This window comes from Heterodontus francisci, chromosome 3 (genome assembly GCF_036365525.1).
Source record: "Heterodontus francisci isolate sHetFra1 chromosome 3, sHetFra1.hap1, whole genome shotgun sequence".
NCBI classification, from domain to species: Eukaryota; Metazoa; Chordata; class Chondrichthyes; order Heterodontiformes; family Heterodontidae; genus Heterodontus; species Heterodontus francisci.
This window is the reverse complement of record NC_090373.1, coordinates 156467986-156495539: the sequence shown is the minus strand read 5'-3', so window position 1 is coordinate 156495539 and position 27554 is coordinate 156467986. Positions and strand designations below refer to the sequence as shown.

The 27554-nt window shown below is 41.6% G+C and overlaps 1 protein-coding gene across 1 annotated transcript in view; it reads left to right on the top strand.

Annotated features, from left to right (window-relative positions):
* Positions 1–21895, top strand: part of LOC137362624 (prolyl endopeptidase-like) — a 173453-nt gene extending 151558 nt beyond the window's left edge. Inside the window, exons 13-15 of the mRNA XM_068026980.1 lie at positions 14257–14388; positions 18679–18835; positions 20425–21895. Of these exons, the coding sequence (XP_067883081.1) occupies positions 14257–14388; positions 18679–18835; positions 20425–20716 (581 nt within the window). The 3' untranslated portion in view covers positions 20717–21895. The remainder of the gene's footprint in view (positions 1–14256; positions 14389–18678; positions 18836–20424) is intronic.
* Positions 21896–27554: the final 5659 nt, after the last annotated feature.

The window sequence follows — 27554 nt, the reverse complement described above, 5'->3', positions numbered from 1 at the left end:
ACCATTGTCTGTTAGTATGCAAATGTTTTTCCAGCCTAGTGTCTGGTGATTTTGTAACAAGTTCTTTCTTTACTCCAACAGCAATTTAAAATCAATGTTCATATGACAAAATTAATATGCCTCAGTCTTGACAGGTTGGGTCTACATGACACTTCCACACCTAGCAGAATGAAATGCGATTTTTAAAGAGCATTTCATTGAAAGGGACTAGAGAGAAGATAAGGACAGGAACACACACATGCACTCACTCATTCATTCAGAACTCTAACGATTGTTACAGCCTGTCTTTTCTTGGTGGCAGTGCTGCTTTAAACGGCCCTTTCTGGTATCCCAATAAACATGTGGTTTTTGGGGCAGTTTTTTTTTATCAGTTTGCACATTTGCATGACTGCCTAAAGGGGTCTTTGTTCTTGTTGAGGTCTGCGGGAGGGGGGCGGGATGGGGAGGGTTAGGTTTAATTAGCCCTAGATTGGAGTTCTGTTCAGGGGCGGCAGCAGTGGGGAGTTCCACTCCGAACTCTCTCTGTGCCTTGACGAGTCATGCAAAGGCTTCTCACCTCGGGATGGCTGGTTCCCTTTTCTCCTGACTCTGGGGGAGGATTCTTTGTTAATCTTCCCTTTGTCCTCTGGGACACTCCTGCTTGCAGGTATTTGTCCAGATCCTGCTGCAGTCCCCTGCAGCACTTCGACTAGGTGAGGCAGTACCCTCACGGTTTCTCTGCCTTCTTGAGGACTTTCTTTGTCTCTGCAGGTGCCTGTAAATGCTGTTAGCCACTCTGGTGGTGTGCTTCTAGCATCTACATTTACATAGGAGGATGTGGGGTCCAGATTTTCAAACATTGGCTGACCAGACAGTAGGGGTTTTCATCCAGGATTCCTTCCGGACTTCATTTAACCTGCCCTTTTGGTCCATTTTTCCCCTTTACCTTGTAACTTGTTGCCAGCCTTGTGCCTGCCTGCCCCCTTTTGTACTCGGCAGGGGTCCCTTACAGTTCACCAGCCCTATGCTGGAGGGTCCTCCAAATACGGATACAGGACTTAGGGGTGCAGATTTCACTATAGGTTGGGGTTTCCCCTCAAGCCGGTGCGTGTGGCAGCTCCTACAGTACTCCACCACGTCCTTGTGGAGTTCTGGCCAGTCAAGCTGCTGTCTTATGCAGGCTTTGATTTCTCGTATACCAACATGTACAGCCGCTGCAATCTCATGGCCCATTCTTACTGTTTCTCTCCCGTACCTATGCGACACCACTAACTAACTGGTGAACCACTGTCCACTCCTTGCTCTCAGGTCTGTGAGGAGAACTCCATTTCCTCATCAGTACCTTATTCTTTAAGTAGTAGCAATCAGGAACTCCCTCTGCTTCAATTTCAGACTGGGCAGCCTTTGCTAACTTTCTTAGTACTGGGTCAGCTCACTGAGCCTCCGAGGGAAGATCTATTTAACTCATTCCCTGGGTCTTCTAACTTTCCAAAGAAAGTCTTGGACAGACAGACCGCATGGTCATCTGCGTAAAATGCCAATGCAGTCTCCTCTGAGGGAGCTGGTTTGATCATGGCATGATCCACTACGCATTCAGGGGAACTGCAGGGAACCATCTCCAGCCACTGCCTGTCTCTCTGACCTCCTGTGGTCTCTCTTTCACAACTGGGGAAGTACCACCTTCACCCCCGCCAGATCATTACCTAAGAGCAGGTCAACGCCGTCCACTGGCAACTAGGAACAATCCCTACGGTCACCGGTCCCAAAACTAGGTAGCACTGCAAGTGCACCCGTTGTAAAGATACAGGCATTTGCTGCCCTCCAATACCACTCACCACCATTCTGGAGTTTACTGCACTCTCTGGGGCAAAGGTCAGGCCTTTTTCCAGTAAAAAGGATCTAGTGGCCACTGTGTCTCTGAGGATTACTTTGGACTTGCTTGCCCCGCTAGAGGGGTATGGGGTTACTCTGCCTTCAGACACAGAACTCTGATAATCCTCAGGAATCCTATTAAATTTTCCTGCACATGCAGCCATAATCTTCCTGGATCTCACTCTTATTGCAGTTAAAGCCACAGCTTGTTCTGCTGTGTTTTCCATCAGGTTCCTGTCTTCACTGAGCAGGTGTGCCCTGATTAACCCTACAGGTTTTCCCCTTAGTTTCCAGCAGTCAGCTCTTAAATGCCCTGCTTTATTACAATGGAAGCACACAGGTCTCCAGGTCTCACTCCTGCTTACAGCACCTTCCTTTTTGGCTGGAGGAGGGCCCCCTGTGTCTCCTGCTTTTCTTTCCTTAGTTAACTCAAGCCACTTCAGCTCTCTTTCTTCGCATTCTTTCTGGAAGGTCCTTTCTCTTTCTTTCTCCTCCCTCTCTTTGTCTTCACGTTCCTTCTGGAAGGCTCTTTCTTTCTTCCTTTCCTGTCTCTCTCTCTCTCTATCCTCTAATTCAAGTTTTCTCTTTTTCAATTGTAGCTTTGTTAGCGATACCCTGTCGGGGTCTATTTCTAACCCTGCTTCTGCTTCTTCAGATTCAAGGGAAAAATGGTTGGTCACTAGTCTTAGGAGTTCAGACTTCCTCGCCTTGCCACGTACAGTGATCCCACACTGCTCAGCCATTTTCCTCAACTCCTCCATAGACAGTGCTTTTTACCTTATCCCAAGTTACTTCACCCTGGCTTGGGGAGCTGCTAGTTTCAGTCGCAGACATATTCGGATTCTAGCACACACAGCCACAGGAAAACCTGTATTGAAATCTTTTCTCTTTTGTTTGGGATCAGTTTGGTTTCCCACTTCCAATTTCTCACTTGTCTGTGGGTCAAATCCAGGACGGTAGCCCCCAAATTTCTGTTAGGACCAGGTGAGAGGGGTCTAGGGGTTCCCTCTCAGCCTTTGCATGGTTTAATCGTAACAGGGTTTAATTTTAAAACACCGTGTTTTTAGCTTCTGCTCAGTGAATCCTTGTTCACTGCTCCAATTGTAAGGCAAAGAAATCAATTCAGACAGGTTTTCTTAGATTTTAAACAAGAAAGGTGGAAGTTTATTAATCTTAAACTCTAATCCGACTATGAATATGCGACATGACCAGCTAGCATGCAAATGCGATAAACACGCAGGCAGATAGAAACAGAAAAGTAGAAAAAAATAAAGGGGAAAAGTTTGAGGCAATAGATGGGTTTCTGTTTTAATGTCCTTTGAGTTTGCTGTGGAGTCTTTGGTTGCCGGTCAGACTTGCAATTCGTTGGGGCCCAGTGCACGCTTCAACTTGTTTCGAGGTCGGAGTCTTTTCTCTCTTGAGGTTTGCGTGTCTTCCGTGGCTCCAGTGGCTTGGTAGAAAGCGAGAGAGAGAATGAGGCCTCCTTGCTCCAGGTTCCAGTTCAAACAGTCTTCTGCTTTTCCTCTGGCACAATTCAAAAAAACCCAGGTTGCCCAGCAGGTTAGTCATGTGACTAGCTGATTTGACCTCTTCTGTTTGTTGATTCTGCCATCTTAGCAGTCATCCTGGAATGTGAGCTTCGTCATCTTCAATGTCTGGTGATCATAGTCCATTTTGGGTTAAGTGGACCAAGGAAACTCCTTTGTCTCTCCAAGCACTGTCTGCTAGTATGCAAATATTTTTCCAGCCAAATGTCTGGTGATTTTTTTTTAACAAGTCCTTTCTTTACTCCAGCAACAGTTTAAAATCAATGTTCATATGGCAAAATTAATATGCCTCAATCTTGACAGGTGGGGGTCTGCATGACATATTTAATGAGTATTCCTTGTTCTTTGTACCCTTCACCATTATGAACAATTTTCATGGATCATTTTGCCAATTGCCCCTTTGAAAATTTCAGTTGGGAACCTTGAAATCTTCTAAAGAAAACTCATCTCTCAGCTTCATAATTTTTCCAGGACAGTCTTTGCTTACTTCTGGGCCTCCACACCAGTAATTTCCCTCCTATGATCAGTTGGCCAGAACTGTAGCCCAATATCTTAATTTATTTCTTTTTACTGCAGCTCGCCATTATGTTGGTTTCATGCACTTAGCCATGATAACCATTGGCAAGCACCACTATCTAGGATTCAGATGGTACTGACCACTGGACTTGGTAGGGCTAGGACTGGACTACTTCTACGTTAAGTCAGGACGAAAGCAGCATCAAAAATGAAGCAGTCAAGAAGTGGGAAAATCCGAATTAGCCATGTTAGATGTCAAAGTGCTCGGAAGGCCTGGACACATGCTGAAACCAGAATTGTGGCAATTTAGCAGCACTCACTCACATGCGAGTAGCCTGGAAAATATCAGAGGATTAAACTGCTGTCTCTGGAACAGAGCAGAACTGAAGTCCCTGGCTCTGAAGAGTGATCTGGGCCTATGTGAGTGAAAGTTGGTGCAAAATGTCGCAATATATAATGCACAAGTTTAGTGTCGTTTTTTAATGTAATTTTTAATGTATTTATTCATTTAATTGGTGATTGCAAAGGAAGACAGTAACCAGGACAATTTTGGGAGGAAAACAACAAAGCAACTTACTTTTATATATCACCTGTAACTTTTTTTTAATAAATGACATAAGGCACTTCACAGAGGCATAATCAAACATTAGCATTGGACATTAGTCAAAGAAGGAGATATTAGGAATGAACAAAATCATAGTCAGAGGTGGGTTTTAAGGAGAAGTAGAGGGGTTTAGGGAGGGAAATACAGAACGTGGGGTTTAAGTAGCTGATGGTATGACTGATAAAGATTTATATAGCACTTTTGTGACCTCCATGATGTCCCAAAGAACTTTGGAGCAAGTGAAGTTTGTTTGAAATGTTGTAATTTAGGCAAACCAGCAGCCAATTTGCACACAGCAAGGTCCCACTAAACAGCAGTGTGATAATTAACAGATAATCTGTTTTGGTGATATCAGTCAAGAGATAAATGTTGTCCAAGACACTGGAGATAATTCCTCGGTTCCTCTTTGAAATATTGCCATACCTCTACCCGAGAGGGCCGATGGTTTAACATCTCATCCTTTAGTGCAGCGCTCTCTCAGGACTGGAGTATCTCCTAAATTTTGTGCTTAAATCTCTGAATTGGGATTGAATCCACAACCTGCTGACTAGGAGGCAGAAGTGCTACCATTGAGCCGCAGCTGGCAATGATGGTGCGAATGTGGGTGGGGGCCAGAATCAAAGCAACAGAGAGTTTGGAGGGAGATTTACTAGGGCTGGAGGAGGTTACTGAGAGGGGAAGAGGCTATGAGGATAAGAATTCTAAATCTGAACCATTGGGGGACCAGAACCTAAAGTAGGTCAGCAAGGGCAGAGGTGTTTGGTGAAATATAGACAGCAGAGTTTTGAATGAAATAAAGTTTATTGAGGGTGGAAGATGGAAAGTTGGCTATGAGAGGATTGTAATAATTGAGTCTGGAGGTTTTAAAAAAAAAAGGCATCAATGCAGATTTCAGCAGCACTTGGGTTTGAGGTAAGGTTGGAGATGCAAGTAGATAGTGATGGAGCAGATATGGGATTGGTCGCTTGGGTTTATAGGGTGAAGAGGTTGTTAAAACTGTTTCAGTTTGAGGTAGTTCTTTACCATGCTATAAATCATTTGTATATTACTTTGGGTACATAAATATGATGCTGTATTAAGATGCAAATGCTGGATTATCCTGTAGTGCAGTAATGTTGACGTACATTTACTGCCAGGTTACTGCTGACAAAGTAATGTGGTAATTACTGCTACTCTGCATTGTCCCTTTGTAATTAAATATAGCTCTAACAAAATAAAGTAAATGAGCAAAACATTAATTAAAGCTAGTAGTTGGGGATTAGATCTCATCTGAGTAAGTAACTCAAGTATTGCATGGTTTTATTTTCTGGATAAAATGTCAAGTCAAATTGACAGGGTTTAATACCTTTTACATCTTATATAGATAACTGTTTATGATTATCATATTTTTCATTTAGGCACAAATCTGACATAAAACATTTCACATTAGGCTCCCTTATCCTTCATTATGATGTGGTGTGATCATTCTAATTTAAGGCTGCTTTGTTTAAATAAAAAAATTACAGTTTGAATTTTATTACATGATGCACGAGTTGAAGCTGTAATATTTTTGAGTCATTTTATCAATATTGCACATCTTGAGCAAATCAGCATCAGGTAAGGTGCTTTCTACATGCATATATTAAAGGAATAGAGACTAAAAAGGTGATAAAGCATTGTCTCCTCCAGAACAAACAGCTGTTAGATTGTCTGATGTACGGCAATATATCAAAAGTTTTGCAATGACTATTATTTCAGTTAAAAATGGAGTGACGTTTATTAGACTGGGCAGTGGTAAACAGTGATATCCCTCACTCGGATTATTATGGGGACAGTTGCTTTTTTCAATGTATGTATGTAAATGACTTGGATTTGTGCCTTCTATACCTAATATCAAAACTTGCACACAAATTGGAAGTATGGTTTATAATAACAGAAAATTCTGGAAATACTCAGCAGGTCAGGCAGCATCTGTGGAGAGAGAAACAGAGTTAACGTTTCAGGTCAATAACTTTTCATCAGAACTGTTTGGAAGTGGTTATTGTGACCAGCTCTATAAATGAGTTCAGCAAAACATAGACAGGTTAGTAGATTGGACAGATAAATATTGGATACAATTTAATGCAGGGAAATGTGAAGATGCATTTTGGAGAGGAACAAGGAAATAAGAATAAGGAAAAAAAACTTGCATTTATGTGTAGAGTACATAGAAATGGAAAAATAGATGATTGACATGCTCCAGAAACAGGATTGAAATAGCTAAGTATGAGGCTCAAAAAGACCTATCTGTCTTAATAGACTCTCAGCTCAATAAGTCTAACCAATGCAAAGCAGCAATCATCAAAGGCAATAGAATGTTGAACTACATAATCAAAACAGTAGGATATGGCATAGAAAGTCACAACCAAACTGTACAGAGGTCTGGTCAGACCACACATTGAATACTTTGTCCAGTTTTGTTCGCTGAACAATTCATGTGATGGAGGCAGTGCAGAGAAGAGCCAAGAAGCTGATCCCTATTGTCTGTGATGTAAGATATGAGGAAAGACTGCAGAAACTCAGGCTTATGAGCATGGAATGCACGTTTATGAGACGTGATTTTGTAAGAGTATATCTTAGTTAATTTAAAATATTACTTTAAGCTTAATCGCCATATTATGTCTGGGGGGCATGGATTGGAACTGGTAAACAATGAATTTAGAACTAATAATGGGAGATTCTTCACACAATGACCAATATATGGAATTGACTTCCAGATAGAGCAGAGTTATCCAATATATTAGCTACCAGCCACATGTGGCTAATTGGGAATCCAGATATGGATAAATGCATTTCTGATTAGAAAATACATATGCATGTGTACTTCAACCCCATTTTTTCCATTGTGAATGCAATACTTCCTTGATTACTGCATGGTGGATGGTGTTTAAATAAATATACTCATCTGAGTGTATTTACCTGTATTGTGTGAGTGTATGTAAGATACTTCCTACTAAAATTAGTGCATGCAGCTAAAACTGTATTTACCTCACACCAGCTAATTCTGACACGACTCAGTGGAGACACTGTCAACTTTAAAAGGCTTAGGTACACAAGTCATTAAAAGCAGGAGGGCAAGTTGGTAAAGTTTTTTTAAAAAGGGAATCTAGGTTTTATAAATAGAGGTAAGTAGAAAAGCAAAGAGTTAATGCTAAACCTGGACAAATCATTGGTTAGAAAATTGTGTCTAGTTTTGAGGAATCTACCTTAGGAAGGATGTCAAGATGCAGAAGAGATTTATTAACATGATACTGGGATGAAGGACTTTGGTTATGAGGAGAGGCTGGATAAACTGAGATTCTTTCTACTAGAATAAAGATTAAGAGGATACCTGATAAGAGTTGCTCAAAATTATGACAAGTTTTGATGAGGTTAAATTGGGAATAAATGTTTCTAGTGATTGTTGGGTTGATAATGTCAGAGCATATAGATTAAAGATAATCACCAAAAGAATGAAGGGAGTGGTTAGAAGAAGGTTTTCTTATGCAGAAAGTCATTGAGACATAAATCGCCCTGCCAGAAACAGTGATGGAAGTCCATGTGGGGTAGGTACACCCACAGTGCTGAAAGGAAGGGTGTTACAGGATTTTGACCCTGCAACAGTGAAGGAACGACGATATAATCCCAAGTCAGATGGTGTGTGGCTTGGAGGGGAATTTGCAGGTGGTGTCTTCCCATGTATTTGCTACCCTTGTCTTTCTAGGTGGTAGAGGTCACGAGTTTGGAAGGTGCTGTCTAAGGAGCCTTGGTGTGTTTCTGTAGTGCATCTTGTAGATGGTACACACTGCTGCCACTGTGCATCGGTGGTGGAGGGAGTGAATGTTTGTGAATGGGGTGCCAATCAGCCTGGCAGCAAGAGTAGGTACCTTGACTGATTAACTTTTTTTCCCTCTTCTGTAATAAGGAACTAAGGCTAATTGCAAAGCTTGTCAGAGTCCTGAGAGTAGGTTACTGAGTACAAGCCAATGATCAAACCTGGGATCTTCCTGGCCTGTATGGCTCAGTGCTACATCAGAACAGAAACCTCTACCCTCTACAGAAATGATTCTGTTTTTGGCTGGGCATAAAACACAAGAACACAGTTCTTTTGATATGAGTTTAGCACAGCAACCAGTCATTTTAAATTAAAAACAGAAGATACTGAAAAACTCAACATGTTTCCATGTTTGAAAAGAGGATGTTAACATTTTGGGTGCATTTATTCCATTTTTTGTTTTTCCTTCGGTTTTCCAGTATTTGCAGTTTTTTCCTTTGTCCTGTATATGTTTCTTTTCGAAGATCTTACAAAGCTACCATCCCCAGGATAGTCCTTTTTTTTTGAGTTGCCACTAGAAAGGGACCCTTTTGTTGTCATTATTACCTTCAGGTTTCAAAAGTTGCAACATTTTTCAGTTTATAGTTCTTAATGCCACATTCTGGGTCAGTTCCTCTCGCATTTGGTGTGTAATGGTAGCCAACTCCAGTTTCAAAAACTACCAGGCCTTTACAGTGACCAACAGCTGGGGCCACTTCCTAAAATCCTGGTTAGTTAAGCATTTAGAGGCATACAAAATTTAATAACTTCTACAGCTATGGAAACACACCTATCCAAAAGTGTCACTGGCCATTCAGGGAAATAATAAATCTTGTTGTGAAAGGTAATGTTCCCTTTTCATAGCTAGACTGAGTGGTTAAGTGGTTTCAGTAGAGTAATTTCTTTAGCATTTAAAGCTATAACTGATTTATTATTCTTGGCTTTCATTCTGATTTAGTTAAAGCAGCTTTGAGCATTTTAATCTTTTACAGTAAACATAAGGGCCCTGAAAATCTGCAGGAGGTGGGGCGGTGCAGCCTGGCATAAGTGCTGCGATATACACACTTAGGATATTGGCTGTTGACTTCACCAAAATTTGAAGGGTTGGGTGGGTACCTCCATTTAAATGCTTCTGGCAGGTGTTGAGTTGTTGGGCTGCATCTAGGGCGTCTGCCTGTCAAAGAAACCAGTAAGTCTGGTGCTGGAGTAAAAGAAAGAATTTGCATTTATTTATACTGCACCTTTTGCAATATCAGGACATCCCAAAGCACTTTACAGTCATTGAGGTACTTTTCTTGAAGTATAGTCATTTTTGGAATGTAGGAAACGCAGCAGGCAATTTGTGCACAGCAAAGTCCAACAAACAGCAGTGTAATGACAGATAGTCTGTTTGAGGGATAAATATTGGCCAGGATGTCAGGGATAACTTCCCTGCTCTTCTTTGAAATAGTGCCGTGGGATCTTTTATGTCTACCTGAGAAGGCAGACGGGGCGTTTCATCTGAAAGCCAGGCAGCTGGGGAAGTGTTGGGTCTTCCCCACATCCCAGGAAAGATCGATAAACTGCCCGCACCCCCGTCCCCTCCCCCCAGCACATTTTTTTTTGAAAAGGTATGAAACTTGTAAGTGTTAAGAGAGACTTGGGCGTGCTTGTACAAGGAACGCAGAAAGTTAGCATGCAGGTACAGCAAGCAGTTAGGAAGGCAAATGATATGTTGGCCTTTATTGCAAGGGGATTGGAGTACAAGAATAAGGAAGTCTTGCTACAACTACACAGGGCTTTGGTGAGACCACATCTGAAGTACTGTATGCAGTTTTGGTCTTCACATTTAAGAAAGGATATACTTGCATTGGAGGTGATACAGCAAATGTTCATTACATTGGTCCCTGGGATGAGGGGTTTGTCCTATGATGAGAGGCTGAGTAAATTAAGCCTATATTCTCTGGAGTTTAGAAGTATGAGAGGCGATCTCGTTGAAACATACAAGATTCTGAAAGGGCTGGATAGGGTAGACGCTGAGAGATTGTTTCTGCTGTTTGGGGAATCTAAAACACGGACGTGGTCTCAGGATAAGAGGCCAATCAGTTCGGAGTGAGATGAGAAAGTACTTCACTCAAAGGGTTGTGAATCTTTGGAATTCTCTACCCCAGAGGGTTGTGGATGCACATCGTTGAATACATTTAGGGCTGGGATATTTGGTGTCTTAGGGAATCTAGGTATATGGCAAGTGGAGCTGAAGCCCAAGATCAGCCATGATCATATTAAATGGCGGAGCAGGCTCGATGGTCCATTCTGTCTACTCCTCCTATTTCCTGAATTATTGTGAGACTTTTATTATGTTAAAGGCGCTATGTAAATGTTTTTTTCTCTTGGGCAGTCCAAGCCACAATCCTAGCAACACTGCCCCCCCCCCCCCCCCACCCACCACCCCAGGTGCAATTCAATTCTACCATTTGACCAGCCAGTACATCCAGGCATACTGCACTGGGTCCCTCAAAACAAGCCATCTGAGAATTGCAAGGCCGGAATGTGAAATATCAGGATTTCAGACTAATTTGTTCCCCATCCCATGGAAGCACATAGGAAGAGCCATGTTTTTCAGGGCCAAGATGCTTCAGGAATGAAACCGGACGGACCAGCCAGCATCGACCTAGGCACCAGAAACGACAACGGCAAGCCCAGCCCTGTCGACCCTGCAAAGTCCTCCTTACTAACATCTGGGAGCTTGTGCCAAAGTTGGGAGAGCTGTCCCACAGACTAGTCAAGCAACAGCCTGACATAGTCATACTCACGGAATCATACCTGACAGTCAATGTCCCAGATTCTGCCATCGCTATCCCCGGGTATGTCCTGTCCCACCGGCAGGACAGACCCAGCAGAGGTGGCGGTACAGTGGTATACAGTCAGGAAGGAGTTGCCCTGGGAGTCCTCAACATCGACTCACCCCATGAAGTCTCATGGCATCAGGTCAAACATGGCCAAGGAAACCTCCTGTTGATTACCACCTACTGCCCTCCCTCAGCTGATGAGTCAGTACTCCTCCATATTGAACACCGCTTGGAGGAAGCATTGAGGGTGGCAAGGGCACAGAATGTACTTGGGGTGGGGGACTTCAATGTCCATCACCCAGAGTGGCTCGGTAGCACCACTACTGACCGAGCTGGCCGAGCTCTAAAGGACATATCTGCTAGACTGGGTATGCGGCAGGTGGTGAGGGAACCAACAAGAGGGGAAAACATACTTGACCTCGTCCTCACCAATCTGCCTGTCGCAGATGCACCTGTCCATGACAGTATTGGTAGGAGTGACCTTCGCACAGTCCTTGTGGAGACAAAGTCCTGCCATCACATTGAGGATACCCTCCTCCGTGTTGTGTGGCACTACCACCGTGCTAAATGGGATAGATTTCGAACAGATCTAGCAATGCAAAACTGGGCATCCATGAGGCGCTGTGGGCCATCAGCAGCAGCAGAATTGTACTCAACCACAATTTGTAACCTCATGGCCCGGCATATCCCCCACTCTACCATTACCATCAAGCCAGGAGACCAACCCTGGTTCAATGAAGAGTGCAGGAAGGCATGCCAGGAGCAACACCAGGCATACCTCAAAATGAGGTGTCAACCTGGTGAAGCTACAACACAGGACTATTTGCGTGCAAAACTGCGTAAGCAGCATGCGATAGATAGAGCTAAGCGATCCTATAACCAACGGATCAGATCTAAGCTCTGCAGTCCTGCCACATCCAGCCGTGAATGGTGGTGGACAGTTAAACAAATAACTGAAGGAGGTGGCTCCACAAATATCCCCATCCTCAATGATGGTGGAGCCCAGCACATCAGTGCGAAAGATAAGGCTGAAGCATTTGCAACAATCTTCAGCCAGAAGTGCCGAGTTGATGATCCATCTCGGCCTCCTCCTGAAGTCCCCATCATCACAGATACCAGACTTCAGCCAATTCGATTCACTCTGTGTGATATCAAGAAACGACTGAAGGCACTGGATACTGCAAAGGCTATGGGCCCTGACAATATTCCGGCAATAGTACTGAAGACCTGTGCTCCAGAACTTGCCATGCCCCTAGCCATGCTGTTCCAGTATAGCTACAACACTGGCATCTACCCGGCAATGTGGAAAATTGCCCAGGTATGTCCTGTACACAAAAAGCAAGACTAGTCCAACCTGGCCAATTAGCGCCCCATCAGCTTACTCTCAATCATCAGTAAAGTGATGGAGGGTGTCATCAACAGTGCCATCAAGCAGCACTTGCTTAGCAATAACCTGCTCAGTGACACTCAGTTTGGGTTCCGTCAGTGCCACTCAGCTCCTGACCTCATTACAGCCTTGGTTAAAACATGGACAAAAGAGCAGAATCCGAGGTGAGGTGAGAGTGACTGCCCTTGACATCAAGGCAGCATTTGACCGAGTATGACATCAAGAAGCCCTAGCAAAACTGAGATCAATGGGAATCAGGGGGAAAACCCTCCGCTGGCTAGAGTCATACCTAGCGCAAAGGAAGATGGTTGTGTTGGTTGGATATCAATCATCTGAGCTCCAGGGCATCACTGCAGGAGTTCCTCAGGGTAGTGTCCTCGGCCCAACCATCTTCAGCTGCTTCATCAATGACCTTCAATCATAAGGTCGGAAGTGGGGATGTTCGCTGATGATTGCACAATGTTCACCATTCGTGACTCCTCAGATACTGAAGTAGTCCATGTAGAAATGCAGCAAGACCTGGACAATATCCAGGCTTGGGCTGATAAGTGACAAGTAACATTCGCGCCACACAAGTACCAGGCAATGACCATCTCCAACAAGAGAGAATCTACCCATCTTCCCTTGACATTCAATGGCATTACCATTGCTGTATCCCCCACTATCAACATCCTCGGAGCTACCATTGACCAGAAACTGAACTGGAGTAGCCATATAAATACCGTGGCTACAAGAGCAGGTCAGAGGCTAGGAATCCTGCAGCGAGGAAGTCACCTCCTGACTCCCCAGAGCCTGTCCACCATCTACAAGGCACAAGTCAGGAGTGTGATGGAATACTCTCCACTTGCCTGGATGGGTGTAGCTCCAACAACACTCAAGAAGCTCGAAACCATCCAGGACAAAGCAGCCTGCTTTATTGGCACCCCATCTATAAACATTCATTCCCTCCACCACCGACGCACAGCGGCAGTAGTGTGTACCATCTACAAGATGCACTGCAGCAACGCACCAAGGCTGCTTAGGCAGCACCTTCCAAACCCGCGACTTCTACCAACTAGAAGGACAAGGGCAGGAAATGCATGGGAACGCCACCACCTGCAGGTTCCCCTCCAAGTCACACACCATCCTGACTTGGAACTATATCGCCATTCCTTCACTGTCGCTGGGTCAAAATTCTGGAACTCCCTTCCTAACAGCACTGTGGGTGTACCTACCCCAAATGGACTGCAGCGGTTCAAGAAGGCAGCTCACCACCACCTTCTCAAGGGCAATTAGGGATGGGCAATAAATGCTTGGCCTGGCCAGCGACGCCCACATCCCATGAATGAATAAAAAAAAAGAATTCTGCCAGTAACGACTAGTTGCATATCTCCAACACATATTTAGAGATTTGATTGCATGATAAAAATTATTTTCGTTTACTTTATATGTGATCAGAATTGTAAGATTTGTCTTAATTTATCATTTTAGGAATAGTAATTCTAATGCAGTGTATTTCGGTTTTCTAAATGTAGCAAATGTGTTGAAACTGTATTGCATGAATACTTTGATTAATATTAATATTGCTGTATGTTAACAGGAAGATATAAATGTATTTGGATGCATATGGGTTCTTAATTTATTACAGAAATAATATTGGCTGGAGCACTGGAAACTGACCACCAAATTGATTATAGTAAGCTAACTAAAATGTATTTGTTGCCTGTTTGCAGGAGGTATGCTGGAAAAGAAGCAAAATTGTTTTGATGACTTTCAATGTGCCGCCCAAGTTCTCATCAAAAAGGGTTACACTACTTCAAAGAAACTAACCATTAATGGAGGCTCGAATGGTGGTCTATTAGTGGGTATGTTGATGTATTGTTTGTGTGTATGCTGTTTCATAATCATGTATATTGGCAATTAAAGATTTTCCATAGGTTAATATGCTACCTTAACACATTGCAGGGACTTCACTTGCATTGCTTGAGGACGCAGAGTTGGAAGACAGTAGCAGTACTGAACTTATCCTTTTGCTTTTGTCTGTCAGTTCCTTATAACCTGTATGGGAATGATTTATGACTACTCAAATTCAAATTCATCAGGGTATCCATAAAGTAATTTGAGTTGAGACCTTTTTTCCTCCAATTAATTGAACCATCATTGACATGTGCGATTACAGTACATGAAAACCAGTTTTATTTTTAACCTTCTATTCTGAGGAAGGATTTCACCTGTAAAACATTGACTCGTGTTCTTTTGACAGATGTTGCCTGACTTGCTGAATGTTTCCAGCAATTTCTGTTTTTGTCTTTAACCTGTGTAATTCTGGTATATGATTTTTACTGCAAGTTTTTTTAAAAGAAGTGATGCTCCTTTGCTTTAATCATTATCATCACATTAATTTGTACTTGACATTCTAAATTAATCTATTTGCAACATATTGTTTGCACGCATGTAGAGTAATCCAATAGCTTCATTACAGAATAACCATGATTGAACCTAAATTGTCCACTTTCCCAATTATGTGCCAGACTTCACAGGCCAGAGGCAACAATGTTGCCTCATTGCATAGTCACTAACACTAATTTTTGTCTGCAATAAGTCCAGCTTGCAGCCAAAGAAAGATTATAATAACTGTGTTTGTATATTATTTACCTTCTATTATACCTACAATGTAAAACCAAAGTTTGGGGGCTCTTGATTAAGTGGCAATTTTTATTTTCTAAGAAGGAATTGTCTCGTTATGCTGGGCCTCTGTTCAAGGAAGAAGCAGAGAACCTTCAAACCGTCCTGGTGGGGGGTGGAGGTGTAGAAATTGGACATCCATAGTGAAGAGGCAGTTAGGGCCAGGAAACTGGAAATTGTCAAAATAACATAAGACGTCAGAAGAGTCACGGATGTAGGTGGGAAGAGACTGGACCAGGGGAGAAAAGATAGTCAAGATAGGAAGAAATAAGTTCAGTGGGGCAGGAACAGGCTGAAACAATGGGTCTGCCAGGACAGTCCTGTTTGTGGATTTTGGGAAGGAGGTAGAAGCGGACTGTCCGGGGTTGAGGGACTATGAGGTTGGAAACTGTAGAGGGAGGATCTCCAGAGGATATGAGATCAGTGACAGTTCTGTGGACAGTAGCTTGATGTTCAGTGGTGGGGTCATGGTCCAGGGGGAAGTAGGAAGAAGTATCTGAGAGTTGGCGCTGAGTCTCTGCAAGGTAGAGGTTGTCTACCAGACAACAGCAGCACCACCCTTATCTGCAGGTTTGATGACCATGTCGGGGTTAGACCTGAGAGAATGGAGTGCGGCAAATTCAGAAGTGGGGTGGGGGGGCAGAGAAACTGAGACGGCCGATGTCTCGCCGACAGTTTTCAATGAAAAGATCAAGAGCAAGTAAAAGGCCAGAGGGAGGGGTCCAGGTAGAGGGAGAATGCTGGAGGCGAGTGAACGGGTCTGCTGGTCCCAACTTCCAAGAAAACATGGACTCCAGCTATCACCATAAGTCAACATTGAAAGCTGAGCTAGCAATGTAGGACTTTTCTGACAAATGAAGCCTTTCGCATCACACATATTAAATTTTAAACATTAATTGTCTTCCTTTCTAGATGACCCTAATGGGTCAGACCAGAAGTAATTAATTTATCTACAGCTTACATTCTTTGGCTGCATTTTTTCCCCATCCCTAGTTACCCAGATGTGGCCATGGTGGTGGGCCTTCTTCCTGATTGCAGATCTAAAAGGCAGCCTTAAACTACCAACTTTGTGCTCTACAGTCTATTCACACCCTCTCTGTACTAACGCTTTGTCTTTCAGCACACTATTAGCATACCGTTTGCCTTTGTTCCATGACCTTCTGGTCAGGTATTCTCTGTGACCTTATCCTATCAACACCTCTTTTGTTGCCTCTTGCCCCACCCCCTGCTTTACTTGCTTAAAATCTTTTACATTTCTAATATTTGCCAGTTCTGATGAAGGGTCACTGACCTGATACATTAACTCTGCTTCTCTCTCCACAGATGCTGCCAGACCTCCTGAGTATTTCCAACATTTCTTGTTTTTATTTCAGATTTCCAGCATCTGCAGTATTTTGCTTTTATTTTACATACATTTATGCTCTGACTACACAATTTGGATTTAGCAAACAGAGTCATAACTCTTGGCAAAAATATCAAGTTCAAGCCCAATTTTGGAAGGGGCTGAGGTCTTCAAGTCAAAGTTTTAATTAATGCATTAAAAGACACAAGACAATTCGATAAATTTCATAATGTGTATTTTTGTTAAAACCTTTATTTTGAGTGATTTGTAAAGAACAGATCAGACAGCACTAGATTGTGGTGTTAAAGGAGAGCTGCAAAAGGTAAGTCATAAGATTGGCATTGGAAATCTTGTTGGAGCACGACTTACTGGTAAACGTAACATGACTATAACTGGTAAGTGTGGGCATAATAGAATAAGAATACCCACAAAAAATGTTTGTATGGTTTTCAATGAGAGCACAACCTGTATGATTTCAACAAATTGATAGATACAGATAAATTTATAATTTGCTACATCCAGCACAAAGAGAAAATCATTTTCTTCATTGGAATGATTTGGAGGAAAGTATAGGTGGTCTGATTAGCAAGTTTGCAGACGACACTAAGATTGGTGGAGTAGCAGATACTGAAGGGGACTGTCAGAGAATACAGCAGAATATAGATAGACTGGAGAGTTGGGCAGAGAAATGGCAGATGGAGTTCAATCAGGGCAAATGCGAGGTGATGCATTTTGGAAGATCCAATTCAAGAGTGAACTATACAGTAAATGGAAAAGTCCTGGGGAAAATTGATGTACAGAGAGATTTGGGTGTTCAGGTCCATTGTTCCCTGAAGGTGGCAACGCAGGTCAATAGAGTGGTCAAGAAGGCATACGGCATGCTTTCCTTCATCGGACGGGGTATTGAGTACAAGAGTTGGCAGGTCATGTTACAGTTGTATAGGACTTTGGTTCGGCCACATTTGGAATACTGCTTGCAGTTCTGGTCGCCACATTACCAAAAGGATGTGGATGCTTTGGAGAGGGTGCAGAGGAGGTTCACCAGGATGTTGCCTGGTATGGAGGGCGCTAGCTATGAAGAGAGGTTGAGTAGATTAGGATTATTTTCATTAGAAAGACGGAGGTTGAGGGGGGACCTGATTGAGGTGTACAAAATCATGAGAGGTATCGACAGGTTGGGTAGCAAGAAGCTTTTTCCCAGAGTGGGGGATTCAATTACTAGGGGTCACGAGTTCAAAGTGAAAGGGGAAAAGTTTAGGGGGGACATGCGTGGAAAGTTCTTTACGCAGAGGGTGGTGGGTGCCTGGAACGTGTTGCCAGTGGAGGTGGTAGACGTGGGCACGATAGCGTCTTTTAAGATGTATCTAGACAGATACATGAATGGGCAGGAAGCAAAGAGATACAGACCCTTAGAAAATAGGCGACATGTTTAGATAGAGGATCTGGATCGGCGCAGGCTTGGAGGGCCGAAGGGCCTGTTCCTGTGCTGTAATTTTCTTTGTTCTTTGTTCTTTGAATGAGTAGGGAAAACATTACCCAACTGCTGGCTCGGCTATATTTGACCTTAAGATGCTTCTTGCTGATAGTCTGTGCCAAAAGTTGTGTTTACTTCATCAAAGCTAACATTCCTACTGCAAAAATATATTTTAAGATTATCATTTACAAATAAAGTTACTACTACATTTAGATTGATCCTAAGGGATAACAATTTAGCCCCAAATATATTATACATATAATTTTGGTTTATCAAGAAACAAAAGCACTTTGTAATTCAATGTATTTTTCTCTATTGGAATCATATCTACTCTGTAATGTGATTCACAAATAATGCAAGTTTCGAAAGGTAGCATCAAGTGTTGAGAAATGAATCATTACAAACTAAATTAATTGTTTATGAAGCATATTAGATTTTCGGTATTGATTTTGGATATCAATTCTATTCAGTTAATTCAATGAAGAGTTGTCTCTCGACATGCTTTAGACCGTTAGTGCATAATTAGTTATATGTAATAAGTTCATTAGTGTCTTTCTGTGTGCGTGTGTGCGCGCGCATCACATTAGCATGTGTCAAGCCTCCGTAGCTTCATTTTGACCATTCTTCTGTTTCTTTATCTCGTTCTTTTTACAGCGGCTTGCGTGAACCAGCGACCTGACCTCTTTGGCTGTGCTGTAGTGCAGGTGGGAGTCATGGATATGCTCAAATTCCACAAGTTTACCATTGGACATGCCTGGACCACTGACTTTGGCTGTTCAGACTGCAAGGAACAGTTTAAATATTTAATCAAGTAAGTTGTATCTGGAAGCTTTCCACATCAAGTTGTGAGTAACTGAGCCATAAAGACCAGGAACTTCCCAAATCCAATCCCTAGTGTGTGCTGTTAGCTGATGCCCCACAACAGGGATCTCCGGTATCCTAACTTTGCAGAGGGAGAATAAGCCAAGTTCCCTGCTGTGCTTCTAATCACTAACTAGCATCTCTTGCTGCAAATACCAATGTGAACCGACAGTAAAAACAGGATCAATTTTCTTTTAGGAGACATATTGCCTGCTGAAAGACGTCTATAGAAGATCACTTTAAGAACATACTTCGGAGCTATGAGAAATGTTCCATGATAGATTGTGAGGAAATAGAAGGGAAATAATTACTTTCAGTCACTTTTAAGGCAGTTGGATCTCTGAGAATAAAGAGATGCATAACTAGAATCAGCCACATCTCAGTCTGGGATTCAAAACTGATTTGAAGAGCAAGCACAGATATTTTGAAATAAACAAGCAAGTAAGAATTTGAGTTAATAAAACATAGTCCATTATTGCTGCAGGCAAAAATCAAGATGCAGCATCGTTACAATATTCCATGATCAGCATAATTTTCAAATATGTCAGCAATAAATAGTATGCTTCATGACACTGGGTAAAATCTTTCCCTACTACTGTATTTACCTTTCTCGTCAGGGCACTGGTGTAGATTCGGCTTCGGTAAAACCCAACTCCTCTTAACTGAGCTTCCCCTTCCCTAGAATTTATCCCGGTATCGTAGACGTCTGAAACATTTCCTTGTGCACTATCTGTCAAACCACATATTAATCTGCCCAATCTACATAGTAGCAATAGCTGAATCAGAATGATAAATTAGTACTCAATAGAGAAGAAATTTGACTTGCACTTAAAATAGGCGGGAAGTTGCTGAGCAATTTCTCTGTGTATTCCACCGTGCTAGACTGAGGTCCAAGCCAAATTTGGTATCAGGCATCATTTGAATGAAAGCAGCGAGCTGTGAACACCAGTCCCGATGTAGCTCGTCATTGGGGTCTGATGAATTCAGACGAGGGACATGTGGGACATCTTAAACTCCTATGAAAAGTTGAGTTATAGGTTTCATATATCAAGACTGGGATGGAATAGTCTTCCTGTCCCAAAGAGAGATATGATGTAATTTGTTCATGCTGTGAAAGTGCCAGTAAATTGTATCATTTGTGACCATTTTTATTTATTCAAAAATATTTAAAGATTATTTTCAATTTATATAAGAAGGTAGTAATTACCTCTAAGATGTATCTTAGTCATGTTAGTCATGTGCCATTGAAGTCATGGCCCTAAGTTACAATTAGTTCAATGAATAGTATTTAATATTGAGTAAATTTCATAATATGTGTAAATTTTCTCTGCAAATATGTATTTTGTCACAGGTGGCTTAAATTCTAAATTATTGAGTAGTGTTTAAATTGGACATCTCAACCTAATTGTAAACTTAAAGTCTAAACTTAACTCTTTTTGGGGATTTGTAAAGTGTTCTGTTTCATATTTAAGGCCATGGTAGAGTGTGTCTGTAATACTCGATTCTTAAAAGTATTGACAGCTATATTTTCTTTTTTAGTTACTCTCCACTTCATAATATTAAACTTCCAGAAGATGGCATTCAATATCCAGCAATGTTGTTAATGACTGCAGACCATGATGATCGTGTAGTTCCTCTCCACTCTATGAAATTCATAGCTACTCTGCAGCATGCTGTTGGCCGGAGTCCAAATCAGATTAATCCACTGTTCATCTACATTGATACCAAGGCTGGGCATGGCGCAGGAAAACCAACAGATAAAGTAATTCAGGAGGTCACTGATATGTATGCCTTCATTGCAGAAACATTGCATCTTCAATGGGTCAATTGAAATAGGCTTTGTTATCTCTCGATATATTTGGTACTGAGGAAGTAGGTTCAAAATATGTAAACCAACTTACAATATATAGTCTCAATTTTAAATGTAAAATATCATAAAAGTAGTATGTTCTGTGGGACTGAAGGGTATTTTCAGAGGTCATTGGAGTAACTAGTCCTACAAAATGAGATGTGTTTGAAAGAAAATAGTTAACATTTAGCAGCTATGTGGAAGGCATGGAAAAAAATAGGGTCCTGACACTTCATATATTGTGGTGGGGGTGGGGGGGTTACTTTGGATTCATCACAATTCAGACTTTTCTGCTATATCCCTTTCCTTTCAATAACCAGTTACTCACCTTTGTTATTTAATTTAGAACTGTTAATTATTTTCATTATTTAGACAAATGAAATAAAACGCACAACACTATGAGTTTAGCTTTCTTCTACTTTTCAAATGTAAATGGTGGCTTACCTTGGGTGTTGGCAGTTAATTTGCAGCTTTACAGAATAGTCCACCCCACTAGATCAGAATATATCAGTTTCCATGCACTTGGTTACATACATATTTACTGTAGAAAGCCATTCAAAAGCATGAAAGTTCAGGGGCACAGTAAACAACATAAGTTTATATTGCTGTGCTCTGATCATGGAAATTCAAACTTTTCTGTATTCTCTTAGTTTTTTGTGTACTGTTTGTTAAAGAAAGCCCACCTTGGAGTTTCAAAAGCTCCTACTCTTTTTTGCGGTAATGTGCAATTTCACTATTTGGGAGGAGGGAGAGAAGTTTGGGACTTTATCCTAGTAGCATTGGATGCATTTGGTAAACCATATTCTGTGACCCAGTAGAATTAAGTTATACTAATACCGATTTAGAAGTTTTTAAAAGTGTAAGTAGTGTAAAGAAATCGAGCATAGGTTTATGAATTATTTTTCTTACCTTAGCCTCTAATGTATGTATCACAAAATAGCTGCAAAATATACCATTTCAGAGGTCAGTTCAGAGAGCCAGATGTTTACCATGTGATTTCAGTGTATTTCAATTGCATTTGACTGTTACACTAAGTAATTTTTACCTCAAAACTTGATTGAAGAAGGCACTAGTAACTAATAATTCAGGTTCACAGTCTCTTATGCTGAATTAATGTATCACAGTTTCAGTACCTGAAAAAATAAAATGCAATTTGCCATATCTGTTTTTCTGAATTTATTTCCCCTACTACCAGCAATTATTTTTCTTTTTAATGTTGCTGTTTTTCATTTCACATCATCTACACTTAACTAGGAGTAAACTCAGCTCATCAATTTGGAGAACTGCAAAGACAGTGCATTTTGTTTATTAATGTTTGTCAGAAGTCATTTCATCTTTCTCCGCATCTCTCCCTAACCCCCCCCCCCCCCCCCCAACCCTTCTCTTGGGGTATAAAGGAAGAAATAATGGCAGTTGTCAGAAAGGTGCAGCGATAATTATGGGGGATTTTAACCTACATATAGACTGGAAAAACCAGATGGCCAGAGATGGCCTAGATGAGGAGTATATAGAATATTTTTGGGATAATTTCTTTGAACAATACATTCTAGAGCCAACCAGAGAACAGGCTATACTAGACCTGGTATTGTACAACGAGATAGGATTAATTAATGACCTCATGGTTAAGGCGCCCCCTAGGTAACAACGATCATAATATGATTGAATTTTACATTCAGTTTGAGGGAGAGAAGGGTGGCTCCAAGACTAGTATTTGAAATTTAAATAAGGGCAATTATGAAGGCATGAAAGCAGAGCTATCTAAAGTGAACTGGCAAATCAGGTTAAGGGATAGGTCAATAGAGATGCAGTGGCAGACATTTAAGGGGATATTTCAGAATACACAGAATGATACATTTCAATGAGAAAGGAAAATTCCAAGGGTGGGTCCCGCCATCCGTGGTTAACTAAAACAGTTAAAGATAGTATCAAACTTAAAGAAAAAGCCTATAATTGCACAAAAATGGGAGGCAAGTCAGAAGATTGAACAGAATATTAAAAAAAACAAAGAATGACTGAAATTGATAAGGAAGGTAAAATTAGAGTACGAGAGAAAGCTAACTAGAAATATCAAGACAGATAGTAAGAGTTTCTATAGATATTTAAAACATAAAAGAGTTAGCAAAGTGAGTGTTGGTCCTATAGAAAGTGAGTCTGGGGAATTAATGGATAATAAGGAGATGGCAGGTTAAATGAACAGATATTTTGCATCAGTCTTCACTATTGAAGATACAAGTAACATCCCAGTATTAGCTGTAAGTCAGGGAATGGAAGGAAAGGAGGAACTCAAGAAAATTACAATCACCAGGGAAGTGGTGTTGGAGCTGCGGGCTGACAAGTCCCCGGGTCCTGATGGACTTTATCCTAGGGTTGTAAAAGAAGTGGCTAGTGAGATAGTTGATGCGCTAGTTTTAATTTTCCAAAATTCCTAGATTCGGGGAAGGTTCTATTAGATTGGAAAATAGCGAATGTAACTCCTTTATTCAAAAAGGGAGGGAGACAGAAAGCAAGAAACTACAGGCCAGTTAGCTTAACATCTGTCTTAGGGAAAACGTTAGAAGCTATTATTAAAGACGTTATAGCAGGGCATTTAGAGAAATTCAAGGTAATCAGGCAGAGTCAACATGATTTTGTGGGGATCTTTGAGGGAGTTACAAATGCTGTGGATAAAGGGGAATCGGGGGATGTATTGTACTTAGATCTCCAGAAGGCATTTGATAAGGTGCCACATCAAAGGTTATTGCAGAAAATAAAAGCTCATGGTGTAGGGGGTAACATATTGACATGGATAGAAGATTGGCTAGCTTACAGGAAACAGGCATAAATGGGTCATTTTCTGGTTGGCAAGATGTAATAACTGGTGTGCCACAGGGATCTGTGCTGGGGCCTCAACTTTTTACAATTTATATAAATGACTTAGATGAAGGGACCGAATGTATGGTTGCTAAATTTGCTGATGACCCAAAGATAGATATGAAAATAACTTGTGAAGAGGACATAAGGGGCTACAAAGGGATATGGATAGGTTAAGTGAGTGGGCAAAGTCCTGGCAAATGGATATAATGTGGGAAATGGTCCACGTTGGCAGGAAGAATAAAAGCATATTATGTAAATGGTGAGAGATTGCAAAGCTCTGAGATGCAGAGGGATGTGGGTGTCCTAGTGCATGAATCGCAAAAGGTTAGTATGCAGGTACAGCACGTAATTAGGAAAGCTAATAGAATGTTATCATTTATTGCGAGGGGAATTGAATACAACAGTAGGGAGGTTACGCTTCAGCTTATAAGGGCATTAGTGAGACCACATCTGGACTGCTGGTCTCTTTATTTAAGGAAGGATCTAAATGCATTGGAGGCAGTACAGAGAAGATTTACTAGACTAATACCTGGAATGGGCAAGCTGTCTTACGAGGAAAGTTTGGACAGGCTAGGCTTGTATCCGCTGGAAATTGGAAGAGTAAGAGGCGACTTGATTGAAACATATAAGATCCTGAGGGGTCTTGACAAGATGGATGTGGAAAGAATATTTCCCCTTGTGGGAGAATCTAGAACTAGGGGTCACTGTTTAAAAATAAGGGGTTGCCCATTTAAGACACATGAGAATTTTTTTCTCTGAGGGTCAAGAGTCTTTAGAATTCTCTTCTTCAAAAGGCAGTGGAAGCAGGGTCTTTGAATATTTTTAAGGCAGAGGTAGATAGATTCTTGATAAGCAAGGGGGTGGAAGGTTATCGGGGGTTGGTCAAAATGTGGAGTAATCAGTTCAGCCATGATCTTATTGAATGGAGGAGCAGGCTCGAAGGGCTGAGTGGCCTACTCCTGCTCCTAATTTGTATGTATGTTCTTTGACATATAGTTCCACAGGTACTAGTCTTCCAGTACCTTGCCCAGGTACTCATTTTTCACTTGTAAACCTAGATAATATGCATTACGGGGTAATTACATTCATGAGGGCATCACAGTCTTGGCTGATAATGATCTCAATTGACATCCATACTTGTGTGTTCTAGCAAGAGGCACCAAATTGCAATCAGGCACTAGATATCTGGCTGATTTTTAACCTGTCAAGCCCAGGGTCACTGAGGTCAATGATACCATCTCCACACAACTCTCCCATCTAATACCAGAAACTAAATTGCATCTCCCCAGGTCCCAAATTACTTTACATCATTGCCAGTTTGAAATTATCATTTGATCTTAACTGTATTAATAAAGTTTGAAATCAGTTTATTTTTTATGTTTGTGTTGAATTCATTGTTTAGATACTCAGCTTGATTCCTGCCAAAACACATGTCCTGGTTTTAATACTTGCCATTAAAGGTCTGGCAATTCTAAGAGACTATCTTGCCAAACCTAATAAGCCTAAGGATTTTTGAAAATAATTGATGGTCATAGACCTTAGAACCAACTCATTGTCTGACACCATTATGTTGAGCTGTGAAAAAATCATGCAAACCTCTGAGCAATCCATTGCTTCTAGCTCAAAGTACATGCAATACCATGATCCAGTGAACAAATTTGTTTCACATCTTTCAGTACTAGTCATTAGTACACTTTTTAGTTGACCAAATACATAACACCTGCCATCATACAGAATTGTTACAGCACAGAAAGGGGCCATTCAGCCTGTCGTGTCTGCACCGGCTCTCCAAAAGAGCACTTTACCTAGTGCCACTCCCTGACCTCCCCGTAGCCCTTTATATTTCTCCTTTTCAGATAACAATCCAGTTCCCTCTTGAATGCCTTGATTGAATCTGCGTCTACCACACTCTAACCACTCACTGCATGAAAGTTTTTCTTCATGTTGCTATTGCTTCTTTTGCCAATTACTTAAATCTGTGCCCTCTTCTCAATCCCTCCACCAATGGAAATAGTTTTTTCCCTATCTACCCGGTTCAGACCCCTCATGATTTTGAAAACCTCTATTAAACCTCCTCTCAACCTTCTCCAAACCTGCTGAGTATTTCCAGCACTAACTAACTCTGAATTAAGCTCCACATCAGATTATGATTAGATTAGATTAGAGATACAGCACTGAAACAGGCCCTTCGGCCCACCGAGTCTGTGCCGAACATCAACCACCCATTTATACTAATCCCATATTCCTACCAAACATCCCCACCTGTCCCTATATTTCCCTACCACCTACCTATACCAGTGACAATTTATAATGGCCAATTTACCTATCAACCTGCAAGTCTTTTGGCTTGTGGGAGGAAACCGGAGCACCCGGAGAAAACCCACGCAGACACAGGGAGAACTTGCAAACTCCACACAGGCAGTACCCGGAATCGAACCCGGGTCCCTGGAGCTGTGAGGCTGCGGTGCTAACCACTGCGCCACTGTGCCGCCCATCACTCCGATGTTCTAAAATTACAATGCAAAAAGGGGCATTTAGCTGCTTGCATTGGAAGACAGTGGAAGCAGATAGTATTCAAATGCAAATTAGGAAGTTCTTTCAGGAATTGTTTTTGATAAAATTAGTATTTTGAGACATGATGTATGGTAAGTGAAGTGTACTTGGGAGGAACAGATGAGTTTGGGCCTGTGATTCTTAAAGCTTTCTAACAATGGGGTTTTCCTCCTGTCATGTCTGGGTCTGCTGTAGATTAATTGATAAAGATTGACTACCATGGTAAGTTAACTCCATTATTGTATTAAGAAAATACTGGGATGGTAGCTGATGAACTAGATAGACCTTGATCTTTTTTTCCATATTCCTATCATATGTTGTGGTCTACAATTCAGGATCTAAGATGGGTTTGAGTCAAATCCTTCTCACTTGTATCGTACACTACGGTTTTACAGGCCCCAGAGTCAATGCTTTACAATCCTAATAGAATTTTCTATTATTTTCAAATCTGGTGTAATAGTTCCCTACACCAAAACAATAACACTGTTCCTCAGTTAAGTTCGTATGGTTAGACTCATGGGGACAGCTAGTGCTCTCCAGATGTGATTGACCTGCTACTAAGTAGATTTCTCTAACTAATTATCTTGTTTTTGAGGAATTCTTTACTTCAAGTCTAGGAGCTCATTCATAACTTCCTGAAAACCAAAAAAATTGCATCAACGTGGTTCCACACTTTTGATGTCTACAAAATTCCTCTTTCAGAGTTTAAACATCCAATGACAAAAAAAGGCTAATACAGTTCGTTTAAAAAAAATCCTCTGGGTTTCACCACCAATCCTCAACCTAGCAATAACTCCTATAATCCTACTCTCTACTTGGATTTTAGGAAGCTAGGTCAAAAGCTGTTCATAACCATTGATGGACCAAAGGAGGAATGTCAACACAGTGGGCGGCACAGTGGCGCAGTGGTTAGCACCGCAGCCTCACAGCTCCAGGGACCCGGGTTCGATTCTGGGTACTGCCTGTGTGGAGTTTGCAAGTTCTCCCTGTGTCTGCGTGGGTTTTCTCCGGGTGCTCCGGTTTCCTCCCACAAGCCAAAAGACTTGCAGGTTGGTAGGTAAATTGGCCATTATAAATTGTCACTAGTATAGGTAGGTGGTAGGGAAATACAGCGACAGGTGGGGATGTTTGGTAGGGATATGGGATTAATGTAGGATTAGTATAAATGGGTGGTTGATGCTCGGCACAGACTCGGTGGGCCGAAGGGCCTGTTTCAGTGCTGTATCTCTAATCTAATCTAATCTAATCTAATCTAGTTACCTGGGTTAGGCAGAGTATTATTGGATTACTATCTACACTGAGTCAGGATTTCTTAAATGAAACGGTGTTCTCCATTCAGACCACTTAAATCTAATCCTAGGAACCATTCAGTTGACAAGTCAATAAATACTCTTGTGGGTTTATGTGGTATAGT